Raw genomic sequence first — 18,039 nt, 5'->3', positions numbered from 1 at the left:
GCATGTTACTAGACTTCTGATGAGGTCAGAAACCCCACCCCACTGTATAAAGTGTGTGTGTGTCCCCAAGGTAGAGAGAGTGGGCTTTACACATCAGACACCATCTGCTCTGCCCACATAACCATCCAGCTCAAGGCCAGTGGACAGGTTTATTCAGCCCCAGAGTCAAAGTGTCAACGCCTATTGAATCTATATGGCTGTAGCACAAACAACCCACAACAGCTGACTCACTGGGCCACTTCAGGAGGCACTTGGGCTGAGGTGTCCTCGAGGACAGGAGGCCAACACTGGGATGGCCCTACATTCTAGCCACACTGCTGCACTGAGGTGCAGGGGCAGCTCTACCCTGGAGAGTGTACCCAGACCCCCAGGCTCCAGGAGCTGGCCCTTTGCCATGGCTGCATAGAGTTTCTGTGCCATGGTCTCCTGGCTCTTCCTGCAGCTCCATGTGGCCCAGAGGACGGCAGTGGGAGAAGGTGGGAGACTGGGGGGCACTCGGGACTGCAGTGACCCAGCACTAGCCATCCTGATGCGGCCTCTGCAGCCGGCTCTCGGGAATAACCGACCATCAGATACACAGAACAGACTCATCCCCATAGCTTCAACCCGGCTCTAACCTGCTCTAGCTTCCGTGGGCACACCGTTCTCTGGGAGGTAGAGGCTCCGCCCTGGCGTGGCTAAGCTCAGTGCAGAGCTCCAGGAGGAAGGCTAGGCTCTCCGACGTGGCTTTCCCCACTCAGAAGCCCATCCGTGGTTTCTTCCGGGGACGCTGAGAGCCGGAGAGGACAGGTGTTTGCTGCCTGACAGACATGGTCTGGAGGCTGGAGGCCTGGGAGGGAGGGGTAGCCACCGGCCCGGGAGTGTCCCTCGGAGGCGGAAGCCTGGCCATGAAATCGCGGAGGGTCTGTCGCCGTTCACGCTGCACACCTTGGGCCCACAGCTCCTGTGTTGACTCCTGGGAGGGTGGAATCCCGGGAGGATGAGGACAGGCTTCTGAGGTAGAGAGGTCTTGGCTACGAGGGACACCGCTGGCATCTGGGGAGTCCAAGTAGCTTGTGAATGAGGAGAAGGTGCTAGACAGCTGAGTCCGGCGCTTGGGCCGCTTGGACTGTGTCTGGGGCTCAGAGGTCTGACTGTGATGTCTTCTCCACCAGGCAGCTGTCCGTCCTTCCCAGGCCTCTGCCAAGCGCTCAGTCAGCTCATCCTGCTGGCTGCACTGAGGTGCAGGGGGTGGCTCTGCCCTGGGGAGTGTGCTCAGGTCCCCAGGCCGCAGGAGCTGCCCCTTGGCCATGGCTGCTCGGAGCGTCTGTGCCAGGGTCTCCTGGCTCTTCTGAGGCTCCATGTGGCCCAGGAAACGGCGGTGGGAGAAGGTGGGGGCGGTCCACACTGGACAAGTGGGGGACAATTCCATCAGGGCTTCTAGCCAGCGGCTGCAACGGGCCCGGGCCCGAGAGCTCCAAGAGGGCTTGGGCGCCTGGTCCACTGGAGGAGCTGTCGCCCTGGGTGCAGGGCACTCTGGTGCTGGGTGACTGGAGGCTTGCTGGAGGTGGAGGTGCTGGTAGAAGACGTCTCCAGCTGCCGAGAGCTGGAAGAGCAACAACCCCGGGGCAGAGGCACAGGGTGGGGCTGCGGCCAGACCTAGACAGGAGGAGAAGAGCTGCAGAGCCTGACGCACCTCCCAGGTCAGCCCCAGGCCCCTTCTGCCCGGCGTACCTATGAGTGGTGCCTCCAGGCGGTCCTGCAGCTGCTGCTGCCTCTTGGGTTCCAGCAGGGGAAAGGCAGAGAGGGAGTCGGTGATGGAGGGCAGAGACTGAGGAGGCCCTGCCAGCTGGGGCATGGAAGTCCCCCCTCCTGGAGAAAGGATAGAGAGCTAGGCATGCCAGTCCCAGCACTAGCAAGTCTCCATGAGCCCCGCCCGACCCCCCTCACCCGCCCTGCCCGCCTGACCTGCTATATGAAGCAGCTGAAGCTGTCCACCCTGGCCCCCCAGGAGCAGGGGCCGAGGACAGCCCGGGCTAGCTGGGGGTAGCAGGCGGGCAAGCAGGGGTGCAGATGGCAGGCCATGGTCCCACTTAAGCATTGGCACCAGGGGGAGGCGCTCGTCCATCAGGTAGATCGAGAACTGAGGAAGAAGGGAGAGTGAGCTTGGCGGATGCCTGGTACCAGCCTTCCGATAACCCCGTCCAGGCCACACCGCCTGCAGGAGGTGCCCCACACCCAGAGGACAGCACTCCCATTAGCCCTCAAGTCCCTCTCAACCTGGCCTACTCAACCTAAAACAGGTATTTTCTAGGGCAGAGGGGCTCTCATAGAAGTCCCTGACATCCATCCCTGCACTCCTGACAGCAGACCCTTGTGCCAACTGGTGTCCTGAGCCAGAGTCAACCTCTGCCTCCTCCCAGATCCTCGTCTAGGTTTGCAGGGGACCCAGGCCACCTGCCCCTAGTAAGGTCACATGCTCGGGGACCCATCATTCTTTGGTTCCTGTGGCTGGGCATCAGGCCTGCTGGCAGAAGCTCTGGCGGAGTCAGGAGCTGAGCCCAAGGAGAAGGCTGCCGCTCACCTGGGTGCAGATGAGATGCAGAGCCGTAGAGGTGGCACCCGGCTGCCCCAGGTACTGGGCAAGCAGCACCCGTTCTCCTTTCTGGCAGGCGGCCTCTGCTCCAGCGCGGAACAGCAGCAGCCCACAGCCCGGCGGGCCCTGCAGAAAGCACAGCACGCTCGGCCTGAGTTTTCAGGCCGGAGATGCCTCCTGCCTAAGGCTTCCCCTCACCTCAAGCAATACCTGAATGTCAACCATTTTCACCCCTGTGCGGTCCCCCACAGTCAGCACCCGGGGGTGGTCGGTGAAGTCTGCCCAGCGCCAGGGAGACGGATCACGGAAGGCGAGTGTCTCAGGGTCCTTATAGACTGTCTGCAGCCTTGAGGAGGAAGGCAAGCCACGAGTGTGGGCCTGGTGGGGTTTGGGGGCACAAGGGTGTTGAGGGGCTGGGCTAGAAGACAACTAGGGCCATGGAGCGGAAGGCCATGGTTCTGCTTTGGAGAGGAAGGTTTTGGGGGGAAAGGGAAGTTACCCGTCTTGTGGAGTCCACAGACACACAGCTCCAGAACGGCTGCAGATGGCCAGCTCTCCTGACAGGTGAGGGCTACAGGCCACAGGGTGCTGTGTTACCATCCAGCAACCTGGCCCTTCTCCCAGACCCTTGCCCATGCTGGGATGTCCACATCCTTTACCTGAGGCTAATACCAGTGGCCCCCTTCTCCACCTGCAGCACCTGCAAGGGTGCTGGTGGCCCCTGTTTATCGATCTTCCACAGCGCACAGTGGTAGTCAGAGCGGACGGCCAGAAGCGCTGGGGAGGAGACTGAGGTCAGGCCTGTGGTGTGTGTGTAGCAGGGGGATGGTAGAGGACAAGAAGGAGGGAGGAAGGGAGGAAGGGAAGAAATCTTACTTTCTCCTTGGACAGTGCTGGTCACCACCTGCCGTACAGGTCCCCTCAGCTGGACGTGTCCAGGGTCCTCGAGGACCCGGGGGTTGCCACCTGAATTCACACTGACCTCCTGGAAATCTGAGCCGCTGGTTAAGGACTGGGGTGGACTCTGGTCGCCAGCTCACTCTTCCCGACCTACCCTGTGGATGGCGTCAGCTTCCCCACCAAATGAGAAAGGATACACAGCTTGTCCAAGGCACCCCCGCTAGGGTAGACCAGCTGTCCGGCCCGCGCTGTCCTTCCAGGCAGCCAGGCCATCGCGCCCCCGGTGAAGGCCTCATCCATCAGCAACTGCTCCCACCGCAGGGCCAGCTCCTCATGTAGCAGCCTCCCCATGAGTGATGACACTGACCTGCTCAGGACAGGACCCCCCAGGATGGAGAAGCGACGCAGCCGGCGGCTGAGGGAAGCCCAGGGACACCTAGGACGGAGCAGAGGACAGCACTGGGATTAGCTGCCCTGAGTACGCCCTGCCCTGGTCCTGGACCCCAAACCCTGAATATTTCGGTGCCTCCTAGGAAGTGGCTCACAGATGTCCCCAGTCAGGGCAGCCATAGTCTCTTGTAGGCCTTGTGGTAGTTCGGATACCGACTCTTCCCTTGGAACAAGAAGCCACCCTGTTGCTACTTGAGTTAAGTCAGACTGGGAAGTAAGTGGACGAGACAAGAGAGCCCTGTCAACATTCTGAACACCTGGGTGTAGCCGGGCCCAAGGTTCACCAATGACTGAACGGTTTTTCCCTTACGCTGCTTAGAGCTGGGGATTTCGTGAGCTTGTGGCTCATGACTGTGGGGCTGGAAAAGCCACCAGGATGAAAACCTGGCCAGTGTTCCGGCTCCTTCCACATCCCACCACAGGCTTTCTCACTGGCTACTTGCCCCCAGGGCTGGTGTCCGCCGAGGTCCTGAAGCAGCCTCTTCGCGCTGACTATGGTCATCTTTTTCGAGTAGCCCTGCAGGGAAGGCCTGTCAGGTTCGTCCCCTCGGGCCTCACCAGGGAGGCGGCCGAGCATCCACCCGGCCAGTGGCGGCTCCTTACCCGGTTCCCCTCCAATCTGAAGTTCTCCAGCATGAGCCTCCCCAGGGGCGCGAAGGCTATATCCCCATGGTGCCACAGGAAGCGGCTGAGCTGTGAGGGACAGCTGTGTGAGTCAGCACAGCGCAGGCTGTGAGAGGCTGTCCCACCCAGGGACCATTTACCTGCTCAGTGACATCCAGCACAACTCGAGTCTGGTACTGGTAGCAGTGACCTCCCCGGAAAAGGAAGTCCTGAGCTGTCACACCAGGGTCCCAGGGATCTGAGGGGTTGGGGGGGGGTCAGAGAAGAACCTGAGGAGGAATGGGGACGGAATACCCCTGGAGGTATCTGGGGTTCTGGGATCCCCTTGTGCATGTGATGGCTGAGGTCCTTGGAGGGAGCCCAGAGGGGAGAGAGAGAGACTTACCAGAACCAGGAGGCACCAGGGGGAGGGGTCCTGGTGTCGACGGCTCCCAGAGCAGGTTCTTAGCAAATGACAATGTTGGATCCTAGGAAAAGGGCAGCAATAGCACGGCAGGTGTGCACTCCCTGGCAAGAACTACTCAGTCCTCGGGACAAGTGTGAAAAGCTGGTCACATCCGCTAATGGACAACCCAAAGCACGAGGCGGACATAGATGACAGAGTCAACAAAGAACAGCCATGGACTTGAACCCAGGCCACCAACCGTATCCTCGGCTCCGTTCACAGCGGCTTTCAAAGGAAGCACCTGTATCTTGACTGTCCCACCCAGAGCCCAATGAGCTCCAACTTCTTCAGCCACTTCCAGAGTCTGCCATTCAGTGGGGCCCCAAGTAGGTACCAGCACGGCTCCCAGCCCCTAGGGCCAAGATCTCCCCTCCCCCAAACCCCCCCCCCTCTATGTACTCAATACAAGGCAGCTGAAGATGGGCCTCCCAAGAGCAGACATCCTGCCCCCTTGCCCTGCCATTCCATTGACCCGGAGAGCCAAGGCCACACTGCACAGGGCATGTCTGCCCACTGACTCCGTGTCTCCCATCACTGGCAGTCCCTTAGGTGAGGTTGCCTGACTTCCTCATGCTGGGCTCCTGGGCCTGTAAGGACCCTGACACAGAGATGCTGGCTAGGGAGAGGGAGCGAGGGAAGAGGAGCCACAGCCTCTGTTGAGAGGCCGTCTGGATAGCAGGGCGGCCCATGCACAGCATGAGTAGCATCTGCCTGAACCTCTTTGCCAGGTAAGTGAATGATGAGACCAAGGAAAGAGCCTCTTTCCATCCTCACCCTGCAGTTCTGTGGCTGGGACCCTGGCAGGGTCAGTGCATCTCTCCAGCTGCACATGAAGGACAGGTCAGGGCCATCAGTCATGCCAAGTGGACCGGCCATGAACAAGGAAGGCCGCAGGGTGCTGGGGAAGTCCATCCTGGAGAGAATGTATCTAACGTTACACGTGCCTTCATTAGAAGTCTGAAGAGCGCCCTCAGGGGAGACCACTACAAGGCAGCAGATAAAGACCAGACTATGCCTAATGCAGGGCTGCCCAAGAACTGCTTCTCCCAATCACAGGGGAGGCTCCCCGAGGGCAGCGAGCGAGCAAGAGAGAGAGAGAGAGAGCGAGCTTTGCACACGTCTTGGAAGAGGGGCTGGGGAGAATGACCCGGGAGCACAAAAGGCCCCGAGGCAGGTAAAGTACCAAAGAGATAAGCAACCACAGACTATACAAAGGGGAAAGTGTGGAGCACCAAGTGGGATGCGGGTGAGGACTGAGCGTCCATCAACGCATCGCGCACGACGGAGGCAGGCAGGCTTTCTTCCACCCCGCTGTGGACAAGGACTGCGAACTATTCCTGCTTTACCACTGCCAAATGCTGGCTTCTCCGAAAATGCCCGTGGACTGAATAAAAGTGGGAACTCTCCAGAAGCAGTAACTGTCAATCAGCCCTTATTTTTTAGTAAAAATTGAATCCGCAGTAAGACTGCCGGCTGAGCGGTGAAGGCTCTGAATTTGGAGGCTGAACTGGAGACCGGCGTGGGGTAGCCTGCTCACCAGTGTTCCGGGACCACCCTCCCTACGGCAAGCATCTAGGACAAGCCTCCGCGCTGGAATCGGCCGTCGCTATAGCCACGGGGCCTGCCACGTGCTCTCAGCATCCGGCACGCGGGCCCGGCAGCGTCTCACCTGATCCCGGGGCCACAACTGAGCCGGAGTGCCGCTCCTCAACTCCGCCACCCACAACTGCTGGAGCACCCGGGCTGAACTGTTTTCCGGACCAAGCCGGAAGTGCTCCCGAGAAACAGGAAGTCCCGCCCGCCCCCGCTCACCGCTCTGGGTCCTCCAGCGCCGCCTGCAGAGCAGACGGCAAATAAGCCTGGTCCGTGGCTCCTGAGCTGTGAAATTCCCGTCGTCCTATCTCAAAAAAGTGCTTTGAAGTTTGAATTGATCCTCTCAACAACTGAGCATCTCCGATGAGCCACGCACTGTGTTGTCCACAAGTCCTAGGATCCACTTTATAGACACCTCTAGGTGCATGCGTGGTTTTAACAGGGGCCAGGAAGGAATATTAGCTTGTGGTTCTCAAGCTAATTAATAGTCTTTGTGTGTGCACCTGCGAGTTTGGGGGGGGGGTGGTATATATTCAAACTCACATGCAGCAAGTCCTCGGCGCTGCCTGTAAGTTGCCTTAGTCCTGTCACTATCGCGTGAAACTTAGGATGTGTGCCTCTGCTGACCACTCGCCTCTACACACTTGGAGGCTAAGAATGCCTTCAGATAGAATCTTGAGAAGGAACAGATTCTCCTGTTTCACTGCAACCTACCTACACGACATTCCTGCCAATGCGTTTGAAGACTTCTTTGGGTTACGACTTTCCTTTGCCCTGTAATTACCGAAACTTCATAAATCGGTCTCCAAGGTGGAGGTTATTCAGGGAGACCCGAATCTGTGTTCCTGAGTTTATTAGTAAGGGATCTCCAAAGGAACGGAACTGATTGAATGATAGGGGCGATTTTATTAGACTGGCTTACAGGCTGTGATCTGGGTAGTCCAATAATATCTGTCTTATGCCAGAAAAGGTAAGGAGAATTTCCATCCAAGAAGCTGGCTGTCTCAGCAGTTCTGATCTGGGGCTGTATGCAGTCCTGGACCATTCCTGGACAGCTGCTGACCTTCAGTCTATGCTGGCATTAATGTGAATGCTGGTAAAGGAAAACCTCAGCAATGCCATAAAATAAGTGGCGTTGCCAGTGAGGGTGAAGGCAAGGACAAGCAGGCACAATTCACGATTTCTTTTTTTCCACTTCCTTTATCTGGGCTGCCACCAGAAGAAGGTGTGGCCCAGATTGAGGATGCCTCTTCCTTCTTCAAATAATCTCATTAAGAAAATCCCTCACAGGTGTGCCCAGCACTTTGGGTCCCAGTTAATTCCAAATATTCAGTTGACCACTGAAACTAGCCAGCCTATGGGGGCATTGTTGGGTTTGGCTCAAGAGTAAGCATTATTATTATTATTAATGTTATTATTATTATATTTTATTTTATTGATTTTTTTGAGACAGGATTTCTCTGTGTAGCCCTGGCCGTCCTGGAGTTTGCTTTGTAGAGCAAGTCTGCCTGTCTCCCAATAATGGGGTTAAAGGCGTGTACCCCTCCGTCTGGCTGTCAGCTGCCTTCTCTGTGAGATGAGATCTGCGCTTGAGTCACCCTCTTTGCCATGGCCGGGAAATACAGGAATCCCCTGCCTGTGGCTTTAGCACCACCCTCCAGCCAGAAATGGCACCATTATCCCAGGTACCTTGATATCTTAAGTGTATGTCGGGGCCACCTGGAGGCGTGTTAAAACAGTTGGCTGACCAGCTGGGCGTGGTAGTAGACACCTTTAATCCCACCCTCAAGAAACACTGAAGCAGGCAGATCTCTGTGAGTTTGAGGCCAGCGGGTCTACAGAGCAAGTCCCAGGGCTATTATACAGAGAAACTCTGTCTCAAAACACAAAACAAACAAAGTTTGCTGGGCCTGAGCGTCTAATTTAGTGGGTCTGGGATAACCCTGCTGGCCCATAGCCCACAAAATGAGAAACACAGCTTTAAAGGACCAATTTGTGTAGGGTGTGGTGCTACAAGGCTTTAGTCCCAGCACTTGGGAGACAGAGGCAGGCAGATCTCCCAGTCTGAGGCCGGCCTTGTCTGCAGAATGAGTTCCAGGGTAGCCAGAGCTACACAGAGAAACCTTGTATCTAAAAAAAAAAAAAAAAAAAAAACAAAAAACCAAGTAACAAAAGATCCGTTTGCATGGAACCAGGGGAGCTAGCTGGCTCCCTCTAGAGTTGGCTTAGCATGCTCAAAGTCCTGGATTCCATTCCCAGCACCACTCGCGCCAGTGGTGACCCACATCTGTAATCCCGGCCCTCTGCAGAAGAGACAGAAGAGCCGGGAGTTCAAGGTCCTTTTTTTGGCTCGATAGCAAATTGGAGGCCAGAATGGAAGAAATGGGGCCCTGGTTTTTTGGTTTTTTTGTTTTTTAAATCAATTTGCTGATTGTCGGCTTCCAGCCACAGTTTATGTTTGGAAGGCCCCCGGGGACAGATGGCCTCCTTCCACCTTCCCTTTCCCAGTCACCATTTTCTCTCATGGTGTGCTGTCCCAGCCTAGGTGCCAAACAGGAGGACGCTAGGAGACAGCAGATGCCCTGCTGGAGGCCCCGGAAAGAAAGAAAGCCTCGTTAAGAAAGATAGGAGACTGAGGAAGGGCTCAGAGGGGTGACGGGTCTGCTTCCTCCTTGAGTGCTGCTCATGTAGTATTGTGTGACACCCCCAAGAGTGTGCACCTATTCACTTCAGTAAAGGAGGCAATGGGCGCCCAAAGAAAGGATCCTGTTCAAATCCGGCTCAGTGAACCAAGGAGTTCATTAGAGTTACTTATGGAAAGGTGGGTGTCCTGGCTGGGTTTGTATGCCAAGTTGACACAAGCTGGAGTTATCACAGGAGAAAGGAGCCTCCCTTGAGGAGATGCCTACATGAGATCCAGCTGTAAGGCATTTTCTCAATTAGTGATCAAGGGGGGAGGGCCCATTGTGGGTGGGGCCATCCCTGGGCTGTTGGTCCCGGGTTCTATAAGAAAGCAAGCTGAGCAAACCAGGGGAAGCAAGCCAGTAAGAAATATCCCTCCATGGCCTCTGCATCAGCTCCTGCTTCCTGACCTGCTTGAGTTCCAGTCCTGACTTCCTTTGGTGATGAACAACTGTATGGAAGTATAAGCAGAATAAACCCTTTTCTCCCCAACTTTCTTCTTGGTCGTGATGTTTGTGCAGGAATGGAAACTCTGACTAAGACAGTGGGTGATCCTCCAAACAGCAACAACACCCCCAAAGCCCCACTGCAGTATGGGAACACAGATAAATATTCTACAACCCTTAAGGTACACCATCTCTCCCCCTCCCATCTGCTACACACACTCCAGCTTCTGTTGAGACCATCCACAGCTGGACAGGGTTGTGTGCCCTGGGGTAAGGATAGGAGGGAGCAGCTATAATTTTAAGCGAGGGCCTGATGACTCTCCCTAAGCCTGCCTTCCACTGGTGCACTTTCACAGACTTGACCTAGGAAGTGAAATCGCAGTCCTCCTCTTCTTAAGACAGAAATGGCCATGCCTCGCCCAGAGGACTCATATTCCAAGGGTATGGTCAGCGTGAAGAGTCCCGACTGTTTTCTGTGGGTTTGTTACTGTTATGGTCTCACCTCCCCGGTCCCCAGAGTAGCAGTGGCCATTTTGTTCCAAGCCTGCCAACTACTTCATATTGTCGCTGTAACATGCCCGCCAGTCACTGACACAGAGAAGTGACTTGGCTCAAGGACATGCTGTCCACAGCCCGTTTTGTTCTGTATGTTCCGAGTGGACTGTATGAGGTTTGATAACCTTAGGAAATTCCACAAAGCTCTACATAGGACCCATCAAGTCAAAGGTCAATATGAACTGTTATGTCTAAAATACCTTGAGTAGGGCTGACCACTGGGTAGCCCTTCCTGCACGTACCTATGAACTCACTGTGGTTTTTGTGGCTGACACTGAAGAATGCTACTAATAAGCCAAAAAGTTGTGATTATAATACTCGTGCTCTGTTATCTCAGTGTTCTGAAATTCCCCTGCCCACCACCCCTCCACACACACGCACCCCTTTCCTTACTCAGGACTGTCAGCTTAAAGGTCAGCTGATAATGCTTTGCCAAGTGAGCCACCTGCTCCCCTCCTTGTCCTGGTTTCTCCTCTAAAAAAAAAAAGCCTGCCCTGAGAACACACTGGTGCCACAATTGGGTTTCTCCTTCTTGTGGTCCTGGACGTCCAACATTATGATGTGTATTCGATAAACTCTTGCTCTACTGAAGCTGGTGTGGGTGTGGTTTGTGTGCCAATCCCCAGACCCCAACAGTTATAGTTGTACCAGGGCCTTCTCCAGAAAATGAGAAAAAAAATAAAGAAATAGAAAAAGAAAGAAAGCCGGGCGGAGGTGGTGCACGCCTGTAATCCCAGCACTTCAGGAGACAGAGGCAGGCGGATTTCTGAGTTCAAGGCCAGCCTGGTCTACAGAGTGAGTTCCAGGACAGCTAGGGCTACACAGAGAAACCCTGTCTCGAAAAAACTAAATCCAAAAAAAAAAAAACAAAACAAAAGAACCAAAAAAGAAGGAAAGAAAAAGGGAAAAGAAGGAAAGCGAAGAGAAGAGGAGAGCTGTGCCAGCCCTGTTGTCCCATGTCACGGACGAGTTACTGATTGGTTAGGTCACAGCTTCAAACAGAATTTGAAAGATGAGGGCAGAGCTTCTGTCTTGCGTGACCCCCAAATGTCCTAAACATTGCTCCTTAAACCTTGAGTCAGCAAAGGAGAGAATGAGATGAGGTACTTCTCTCAGGCTCCTGTCAGCACAGTTATTCAAACTGAAAAATGAAGTCAGGCTTCTCCTTACAGGATGCGAGTCTGGCTTAGCAGACTGGTTTGCCTCTGAGGACCGGCTCTGCCAATTTGGTCATCTGAGGGCGCACATTCTTCATAAATGCGATGGCCTAACACAGCATCCCTATAGTTTAGGTGAAAGCAATTTAAAAGGATGTTTATACCATAATAAAAAAAGGTGATCTCCTAATAACTTTGGGATTAATAATTACGGCTAAATATCTTTTAAAATTAGCTTAAGGGTGCACATATGGAAAACCACTGGAGATTATTCATTGAGACTTGTAAAGCTCAGGTGGGCTCAGACTATCAAATCTCCTACTGATCCCAGTGCTCAGAGGATCTTCAAGTCTGTCCCCGCTCCTGTCCCATCGCACCCACCCCTTGCACAATACAACTTTTTACAGTTCTAGAGGTCAGAGGTCCAACACAGACCCATTGGTCCAAAATCACGGTATGAGCAGAGTCTTCTGGAGAAGGAGAAACAAAATAACTGTGTTTTTCCTTTTTCCAGCTTCTGGAAGCTTCTTGCATCCTATGACAACACATGTCTTTCTTCATCTTCAAGCTAATGATGACTGCTTGAATCTTCCTCATGACGCTATCTCCGATTCTCTTCCAATCAGGATAGATATGGTTACACTGTGTCTGCCTGGATCATCCAAGATACATCCTTTTAAAGTCAGCCAATTAGCCAGGTGGCAGTGGAGGCACACATCTTTAATCCCAGCATTCAGGAGCCAGAGGCAGGTGGATCCCTGAGTTCAAGGTCAGCCTGGTCTACTGAGCAAGTTCCAGAACAGCTGGAGCTACACAGAGAACCCCAATAAATAAATAAATAAACAAACAAACAAACAAACAGAAATAAAACCAGCTGATTAGAAGCTTTGATTCCCTTTATTAAATACCACCATACATTCCTCCCCTTTGGGGTCTAGGGTCTGTGGACATCTTTGGGTGGGGTCTAGGGTCTGTGGACATCTTTGGGTGGGGTCTAGGGCCTGTGGACATCTTTGGGTGGGGTCTAGGGCCTGTGGACATCTTTGCAAGGCCATCATTTTGTTCATCACACCAATAACTTACGTCACCCTTATAAGACAAGTATTTCTGCACAATGAGGTCAATCCCAGGTCCTCCTGCCTTGCTCTGAATAAGGTGCAGTATAATGTAGTAATATATACTCCACACTCCATAAAATGTGCAGGGCTAAAGTGTCAGCAAATATTTATATAGTTATAATCCCTTGGTATCACCTTCCACAGCTGATATTATGTAAGTCGACCACACCCGTGCCTTGATCTTATTTTTCCCCCTCTATCTTCCTTTCACTTTAGTCCCCTCATTTAAAATTACATTTGTGTGTATGTGAGGTAGCCTGTCACAACAGCTATGTAGAGATCACAGTAAACCTCTGGCAACTGAGTCTCTGTATTTAACATATGGGTCCCTGGAACTGAACTCAGGTCCCTGGGCTTAGAGGCAAATCCCTGCTGAGCCATCTTGCCAACCCTGCCCTAGTCATTTTAAATAACTGTCTTCTTGAGGTCCTTTAAAATCCAAATGAAAGTCCCTTCCGGGAAGGGAAGATAGGCAAGAGCTCATCTCATCTAGGGCTAGCTTGCACTTGGGATTGGCTTCAGGAAGGCCTACTAGGAGGTATGAAGCTAAGCAAGGGACAAGGACCCCGGTTCAGGTAAGAGGGCTAGGATGGCCTCCAAACCCACAGCCTTCTGCTCCCAGGAATCAAGGTTAGAGCAGAGGCTGATGCCACGAGCCCTCACGAGACCTGCCCTCGCGCTGCCCAGTTGGCGGGTGGCCGGTAGAACCCATGCCCTGCATCCAAGCCACAGCGCTGGGATACAGGCTTCCTCATTGGCTGGCCTCAGCATCCATCACAGCCCTGCAGTCTGTCATTGGCCATCTCCATGAAGAGGCGGAGTTCGTAGTTAGCTCTGTCCACGCACGTGCTCCACGTAAAAAAGAGCGCGGGGCGAGATCTGGTGCAGCCATGGCGAGTGTGGACGAGGGTGGGCGCAGGAGACCTCGACTGGCAGCGTCGCTGCAGATCAGCCCCGGGCCTTGGAAGCCCTCAGGAGGGCAGGAGCCCGCAGAGGCTGGGGATGGGGCTCCTGGGACCGCTGAGCCTGGGGTGGCTAGGGCACAGGAGGCCCACGGGAAGGCCTGTAAGGCCCTGGATGGCTCAGTTCTGAACCCGGGGCCCGCAGGCGACTTCCCCATGGCCCTCCGGGGACTCAGCCTGCTGCCCAAAGACCCACCCCCGGTCCAAGCCGTGGCCCTGCTCACCCAGTGCATGGCTAACCTGGGTGTCTCTCTCACCTTTTTGGAGGACCAGACTGCAGGTGAGGCCTGGTGTGTGTGTGTGTGTGTGTGTGTGTGTGTGTGTGTCTCCCCATCTGTCTGTCTGTCCGGGCTGTGTGTAGCAGTGTCTCTGTGTCTGTCTCTGCAAATTGGTGGATGAGGGAGCCACTAATTAATGCAGTAAGGTCAGGTTTCCCATTGGCCTGCTATGCTGGCCTTGATGAGCCCGAGATCCCCCAGTAAACTCCACCCACAAAGGGGCAAGGTGAACAGTCAGATGCCTACAAGGCTGTAGCCAAGCGAACATCTCTACTGGCTGCCCTGGTGAAAAGGGCCTGTTGCATACAATCACAGGTGCCTCTGCCAGAGGCCGTACAGTGCTAACTCTGCTCTTGCCGAGTTTGATAACATGTTCTTCTGATGTCATGGTGGGTGCCGAGATGGGCTGCCTTCCCAAAGGACTGCACACACTTGAAAGGAGCTTAAACATGTTCTTAGCCTGGGATCAGGTGACCCAGTTCTGGGATTTGAGGGTTTTTTTTTTTGTTGTTGTTGTTTTGTTTTGTTTTTTAACCTGCTCCTGGTCTATCACATCTGAATATTACATATTTTATTTTAAAGATTTTATTTATTTATTTATTTATTTATTTATTTATTTATTTATTTATTATATGTAAGTACACTGTAACTGTCTTCAGACACACCAGAAGAGGGCATCAGATCTCATTACAGATAGTTGTGAGCCACCATATGGTTGCTGGGATTTGAACTCAGGACCTCTGGAAGAGCAGTCAGTGCTCTTAACTGCTGAGCCATCTCTCCAGCCCCAGAAAGATGTTTTAAAAGGAGGGTCCCTGGAGAAGAAAAATAAAAGACTGGTGTCTGGTGGCAGGTAGAAAGCTGTCCCCTGTGGGGTGGGGGAACTTCCTCTAGGTGCTGTCCTACCACCCCCAAAGCCTGGCTCTCCCGTCATTCATGCCTTGTCCCAGAGGCTCTGTGAAAGCCAGGTTCAGTCAGCAATGGGAAAGCATGGAAGGAAACACACGCCACTTGCTGTCTGCAGAGTCCTGACTCCGTATGCTAGGACCTCCTTGTTGATCTGGCTTGGCTCTGGGGTCACACAGAGGCTTAAGTGGAGAGAGGAGGCTAAGATGGATAACCTCTGCCAGAAATGGTCCAGACGGGGCTGAAGGCCAGGAGACTCCTCCTTCCTCAAGTTCTCTTCCCCAGGCCCTGGCTCCTCCTTCTCTGTGTGTGCAGAGCTGGATGGGTTGGTCTGTCCTGCGGGAACCGGGAGCAGCAAGCTGGAAGCCAAACAGCAGGCGGCCATCTCTGCCCTTCAGTACATCCAGAAGCAGCTGGAAAGATCAGGTAGCCAAGGCATGAATGTGGTGTGTATGCATGCATGGTGTACGTGTCTGTGTGTGTGTGTGTGTGTGTGTGTGTGATGATGATGGTATGCGGTATGGATGTGTGGGGTGTATGTGTGGTGTGATGGTATGTGGTATGGATGTGTGGGGTGTGTGTGCTATGTTTGTATGGTGTGTGTGTGTGTGTGGGTGTGGTATGATGGTATGTGGTATGGATGATGGTATGCGGTATGGATGTGTGGGGTGTATGTGGTGTGATGGTATGGTGTGTGTGTGTGTGTGTGTGGTATGATGGTATGCAGTATGGATGTGTGGGGTGTATGTGCTATGTTTGTATGGTGTGTGTGTGTGGTATGATGGTATGCAGTATGGATGTGTGGGATGTATGTGGTGTGATGGTATGGTGTGTGTGTGTGTGTGTGTGTGTGTGTTGTAGTATGTATGTATAAGTATATGTTGTTTATGTGTCTGTTAGGTGTGTGTGTATGGTTTGTGTGGTGTATGTGTGTGTACATGTTATGGTGGTGTGTTTGTTGTATATGCATGTTGTATGAGTGTGTATGTGTGTGGCATGTTTGTGTGCTGTGTGGATGTTATGGTGGTGTGTATGTATAAGTGTATGTTGTGTGTGTGAGTGTGTGTTTGTATGTGTGAATGTATGTTGTATGTATGTGTGGTGTGTGTATAGCCCCACAGTGCCACCTGGGCATCAGCACGGAGGGCGTGCCGCTGCTGCTCTGGTGGCCCCCACGGGTGGCAGGGAGCATAGGAGCAGCTGCTGGTAGACTCTGGAAGATGGAGACTTCGCCTCCTCTTCTTGGCTTCCTGAAGGCTGGGAGGACCCAGCAGCCGTGCAGCCATCTCCGCTTGTCTCTTGCAGAGCCCCTGGCGACTCCCCGCCAGCCTCTGCTCACCTCCCTCAGCATCGGTAGGTGGGCTCTGGGCTCAGCCCCTGGTGTCTGCTCTCAGGAGAGGGAGAGGGTGGGGGAGGTGGCGTGGCTTGTGAGTCCAGCACTGCCCTCTGCTCACTGGACAGAGACTATCCTGACCCATGAGCAGCGCTGCGCGGCTGTGGTCAGCGCTGGCTTGGACCGACTCCTGAGTGAGAGCTCACCGTATGGGGCCTGTAAGGGGACAGTGGCCGCAGTCGTCCTGGAGAGGGGTAGGACTGGCCCCACCCCCACCTCAGCTCCTCCAACTGACTCAGGGTCCTGGGCTGAGTTCTTCTCTGTCCCTTCCTGCACAGAGGTCCACGGCAGCATTGGTCACTCCAAAGAGACCTATGAGTTGGTAGCCATGGGCACTGGCAGCAGCAGCTGTGCCGGCTGGCTAGAGTTCTCAGGCCGACGACTCCATGACTGTCACGGTCTGGTCATTGCCCGCAGGGCCCTGCTGAGGTGAGGGGGAAGGAAAGCGGGTTCTGAGGCAGGCAGGCCGCCTAGAACCACTGCCCCAGCCCCCCTCTGCCTGTCACTTCCAGGTTCTTCTTCCGCCAGCTCCTACTGGCCACACAGGGGGGTCCCAAGGGCAAGGAGCGGTCGGTGCTGACCCCCCAGCCTGGGCCCGGGCCCCCCTTTGCGCTCAAGCCTGGGGTCTTCCTGCACCTGTATGTGAGCAACACTCCCAAGGGGGCAGCCCACGACATCTAGTAGGTGGCCTGGCCCGGGAACCCCCCAGTCTCATTGTGGGGAGGCAGGGTGTAAAGGGTACCCCGATTCTGGGCTTTTTACCCACCACCCCTCACCTCCACAGCCTCCCACTGGCCTCCGAAGACAGTGTCCTGCACAGTCCAGCCTTCCGCCTGCAGGCCCACGTCTGTGGGCAGCTGAAGCCTGTATCCTACGTGGCGCCTGCCCTCCGAGATACCCACGTGGGCTGCCTCTCAGCCAGTGACAAGCTGGCCCGTTGGGCCGTCCTTGGGCTGGGTGGTGGGCTGCTGGCCCACTTCCTGCCACCTCTCTATGCCACCAGCCTTGTCCTAGGTGAGGGGAGCAAAGTGCCAGGGCACAGAATGGGTTCTAAGTGGCATGGAGGATGTAGTGACTCTGGCCGTGTCCTGTGCTTTCTGCTCACAGCCGACTCCTGCCACGACCCCCCAACTCTGAACAGGGCCATTCATTCCCGGCCCAGACTGGACAGTGTGTCAGGGTCAGGTCTTCCGTGTCCGTATGTCCGCACCACCTTGCACCTGTTCGCTGGGCCCCTGGTAGCCCCCTCTGACCCCACACCCAGCCCCTGCCATGGCTTGAGCCTCAATTGGAGCCTGGGGGACCCTGACATCGAAGTTGTGGATGTGACCACCGGACGTGTGAAGACTGAGTGAGGAGGGCCCCGTGAGACTGTCCCTTAGCGGGAAAGCTCTGGTGGGGAAGCCCATGTCCCTGCTCACAGGATAGAGCAGGGCAGTGGCTGGCGCCTCCGGTGCCTCTGGTAGCACAGGCACTGAGTGGGAGGAGCCTGTATGCTTGGTGGTGGTGGTGGTGGTGGTGGTGGTGGTGGTGGTGGTGGTGATGGTGGTGGTGGTGGTGGTGGTGGTAGTGGTGTGGTGTGGTGGTGGTGTGTGGTGGAACCGTTCTTTTCCAGTGACCACTGTTTTGTCTCTCACCAGCTCCAGCATTGGGCCCCCCTCCCGTCTCTGTAAAGCGGCCTTTCTCGCAGCATTCCGCCAGGTTGCCAGTGCTCTGGAGGATCCCCAGCTCCTGTCTCTGCAGACCTATGAGGCTGCCAAGGTAGACGTCTCTCCAGCCCTTTCTTCCCCTCACAACACTCTGAGTGAGTACCTCACCCACCCTGTCCTGTCCCCTCCCCTGCACCCTAGGCTGTCCCCTACAGGGAAGCACGCCAGCAGCTCTCTCTCCTCCTGGACCAGCAGGGCCTGGGGGCCTGGCCCTCAAAGCCATTGGTGGGTAAATTCAGACACTGA

The 18,039-nt window shown here is 54.7% G+C and overlaps 2 protein-coding genes across 4 annotated transcripts; one reads left to right on the top strand and one right to left on the bottom strand.

The window, feature by feature from the left end:
* Positions 1–98: 98 nt before the first annotated feature.
* Taf1c (TATA-box binding protein associated factor, RNA polymerase I subunit C) lies at positions 99–6,753 on the bottom strand. 3 transcript variants are annotated; one of them, XM_052166705.1, is made up of 15 exons: positions 6,664–6,753; positions 5,769–5,907; positions 4,935–5,016; positions 4,690–4,787; positions 4,529–4,618; positions 4,369–4,442; positions 3,673–3,911; positions 3,452–3,568; positions 3,235–3,352; positions 3,075–3,146; positions 2,786–2,921; positions 2,564–2,701; positions 1,948–2,122; positions 1,714–1,851; positions 99–1,638 (listed from the first exon to the last, which is right to left on the bottom strand). In XM_052166705.1, the coding sequence occupies exons 2-15, from the start codon at positions 5,904–5,906 to the stop codon at positions 737–739; spliced, it is 2,517 nt and encodes an 838-aa protein (XP_052022665.1). In that variant the 5' UTR covers position 5,907; positions 6,664–6,753; the 3' UTR covers positions 99–736. The 3 variants fall into 3 exon arrangements, with proteins under 3 accessions (XP_052022665.1, XP_052022664.1, XP_052022666.1); XM_052166704.1 differs by having other exon boundaries at positions 3,235–3,568; XM_052166706.1 differs by lacking the exons at positions 4,529–4,618; positions 4,690–4,787; positions 4,935–5,016; positions 5,769–5,907; positions 6,664–6,753 and having other exon boundaries at positions 4,358–4,428.
* A 6,682-nt stretch (positions 6,754–13,435) lies between these two features.
* On the top strand, positions 13,436–18,039 carry Adad2 (adenosine deaminase domain containing 2). The gene is made up of 10 exons (XM_052167273.1): positions 13,436–13,787; positions 14,977–15,117; positions 15,997–16,044; positions 16,153–16,278; positions 16,363–16,513; positions 16,597–16,764; positions 16,869–17,098; positions 17,192–17,435; positions 17,725–17,845; positions 17,935–18,039. Exons 1-10 carry the CDS (start codon positions 13,436–13,438, stop codon positions 18,037–18,039), a joined length of 1,686 nt encoding a protein of 561 aa, XP_052023233.1.

The sequence above is a fragment of the Apodemus sylvaticus genome, chromosome 21 (genome assembly GCF_947179515.1).
Source record: "Apodemus sylvaticus chromosome 21, mApoSyl1.1, whole genome shotgun sequence".
In the NCBI taxonomy this organism is placed as follows: Eukaryota; Metazoa; Chordata; class Mammalia; order Rodentia; family Muridae; genus Apodemus; species Apodemus sylvaticus.
This window is presented reverse-complemented; position numbering and strand designations above follow the sequence as displayed.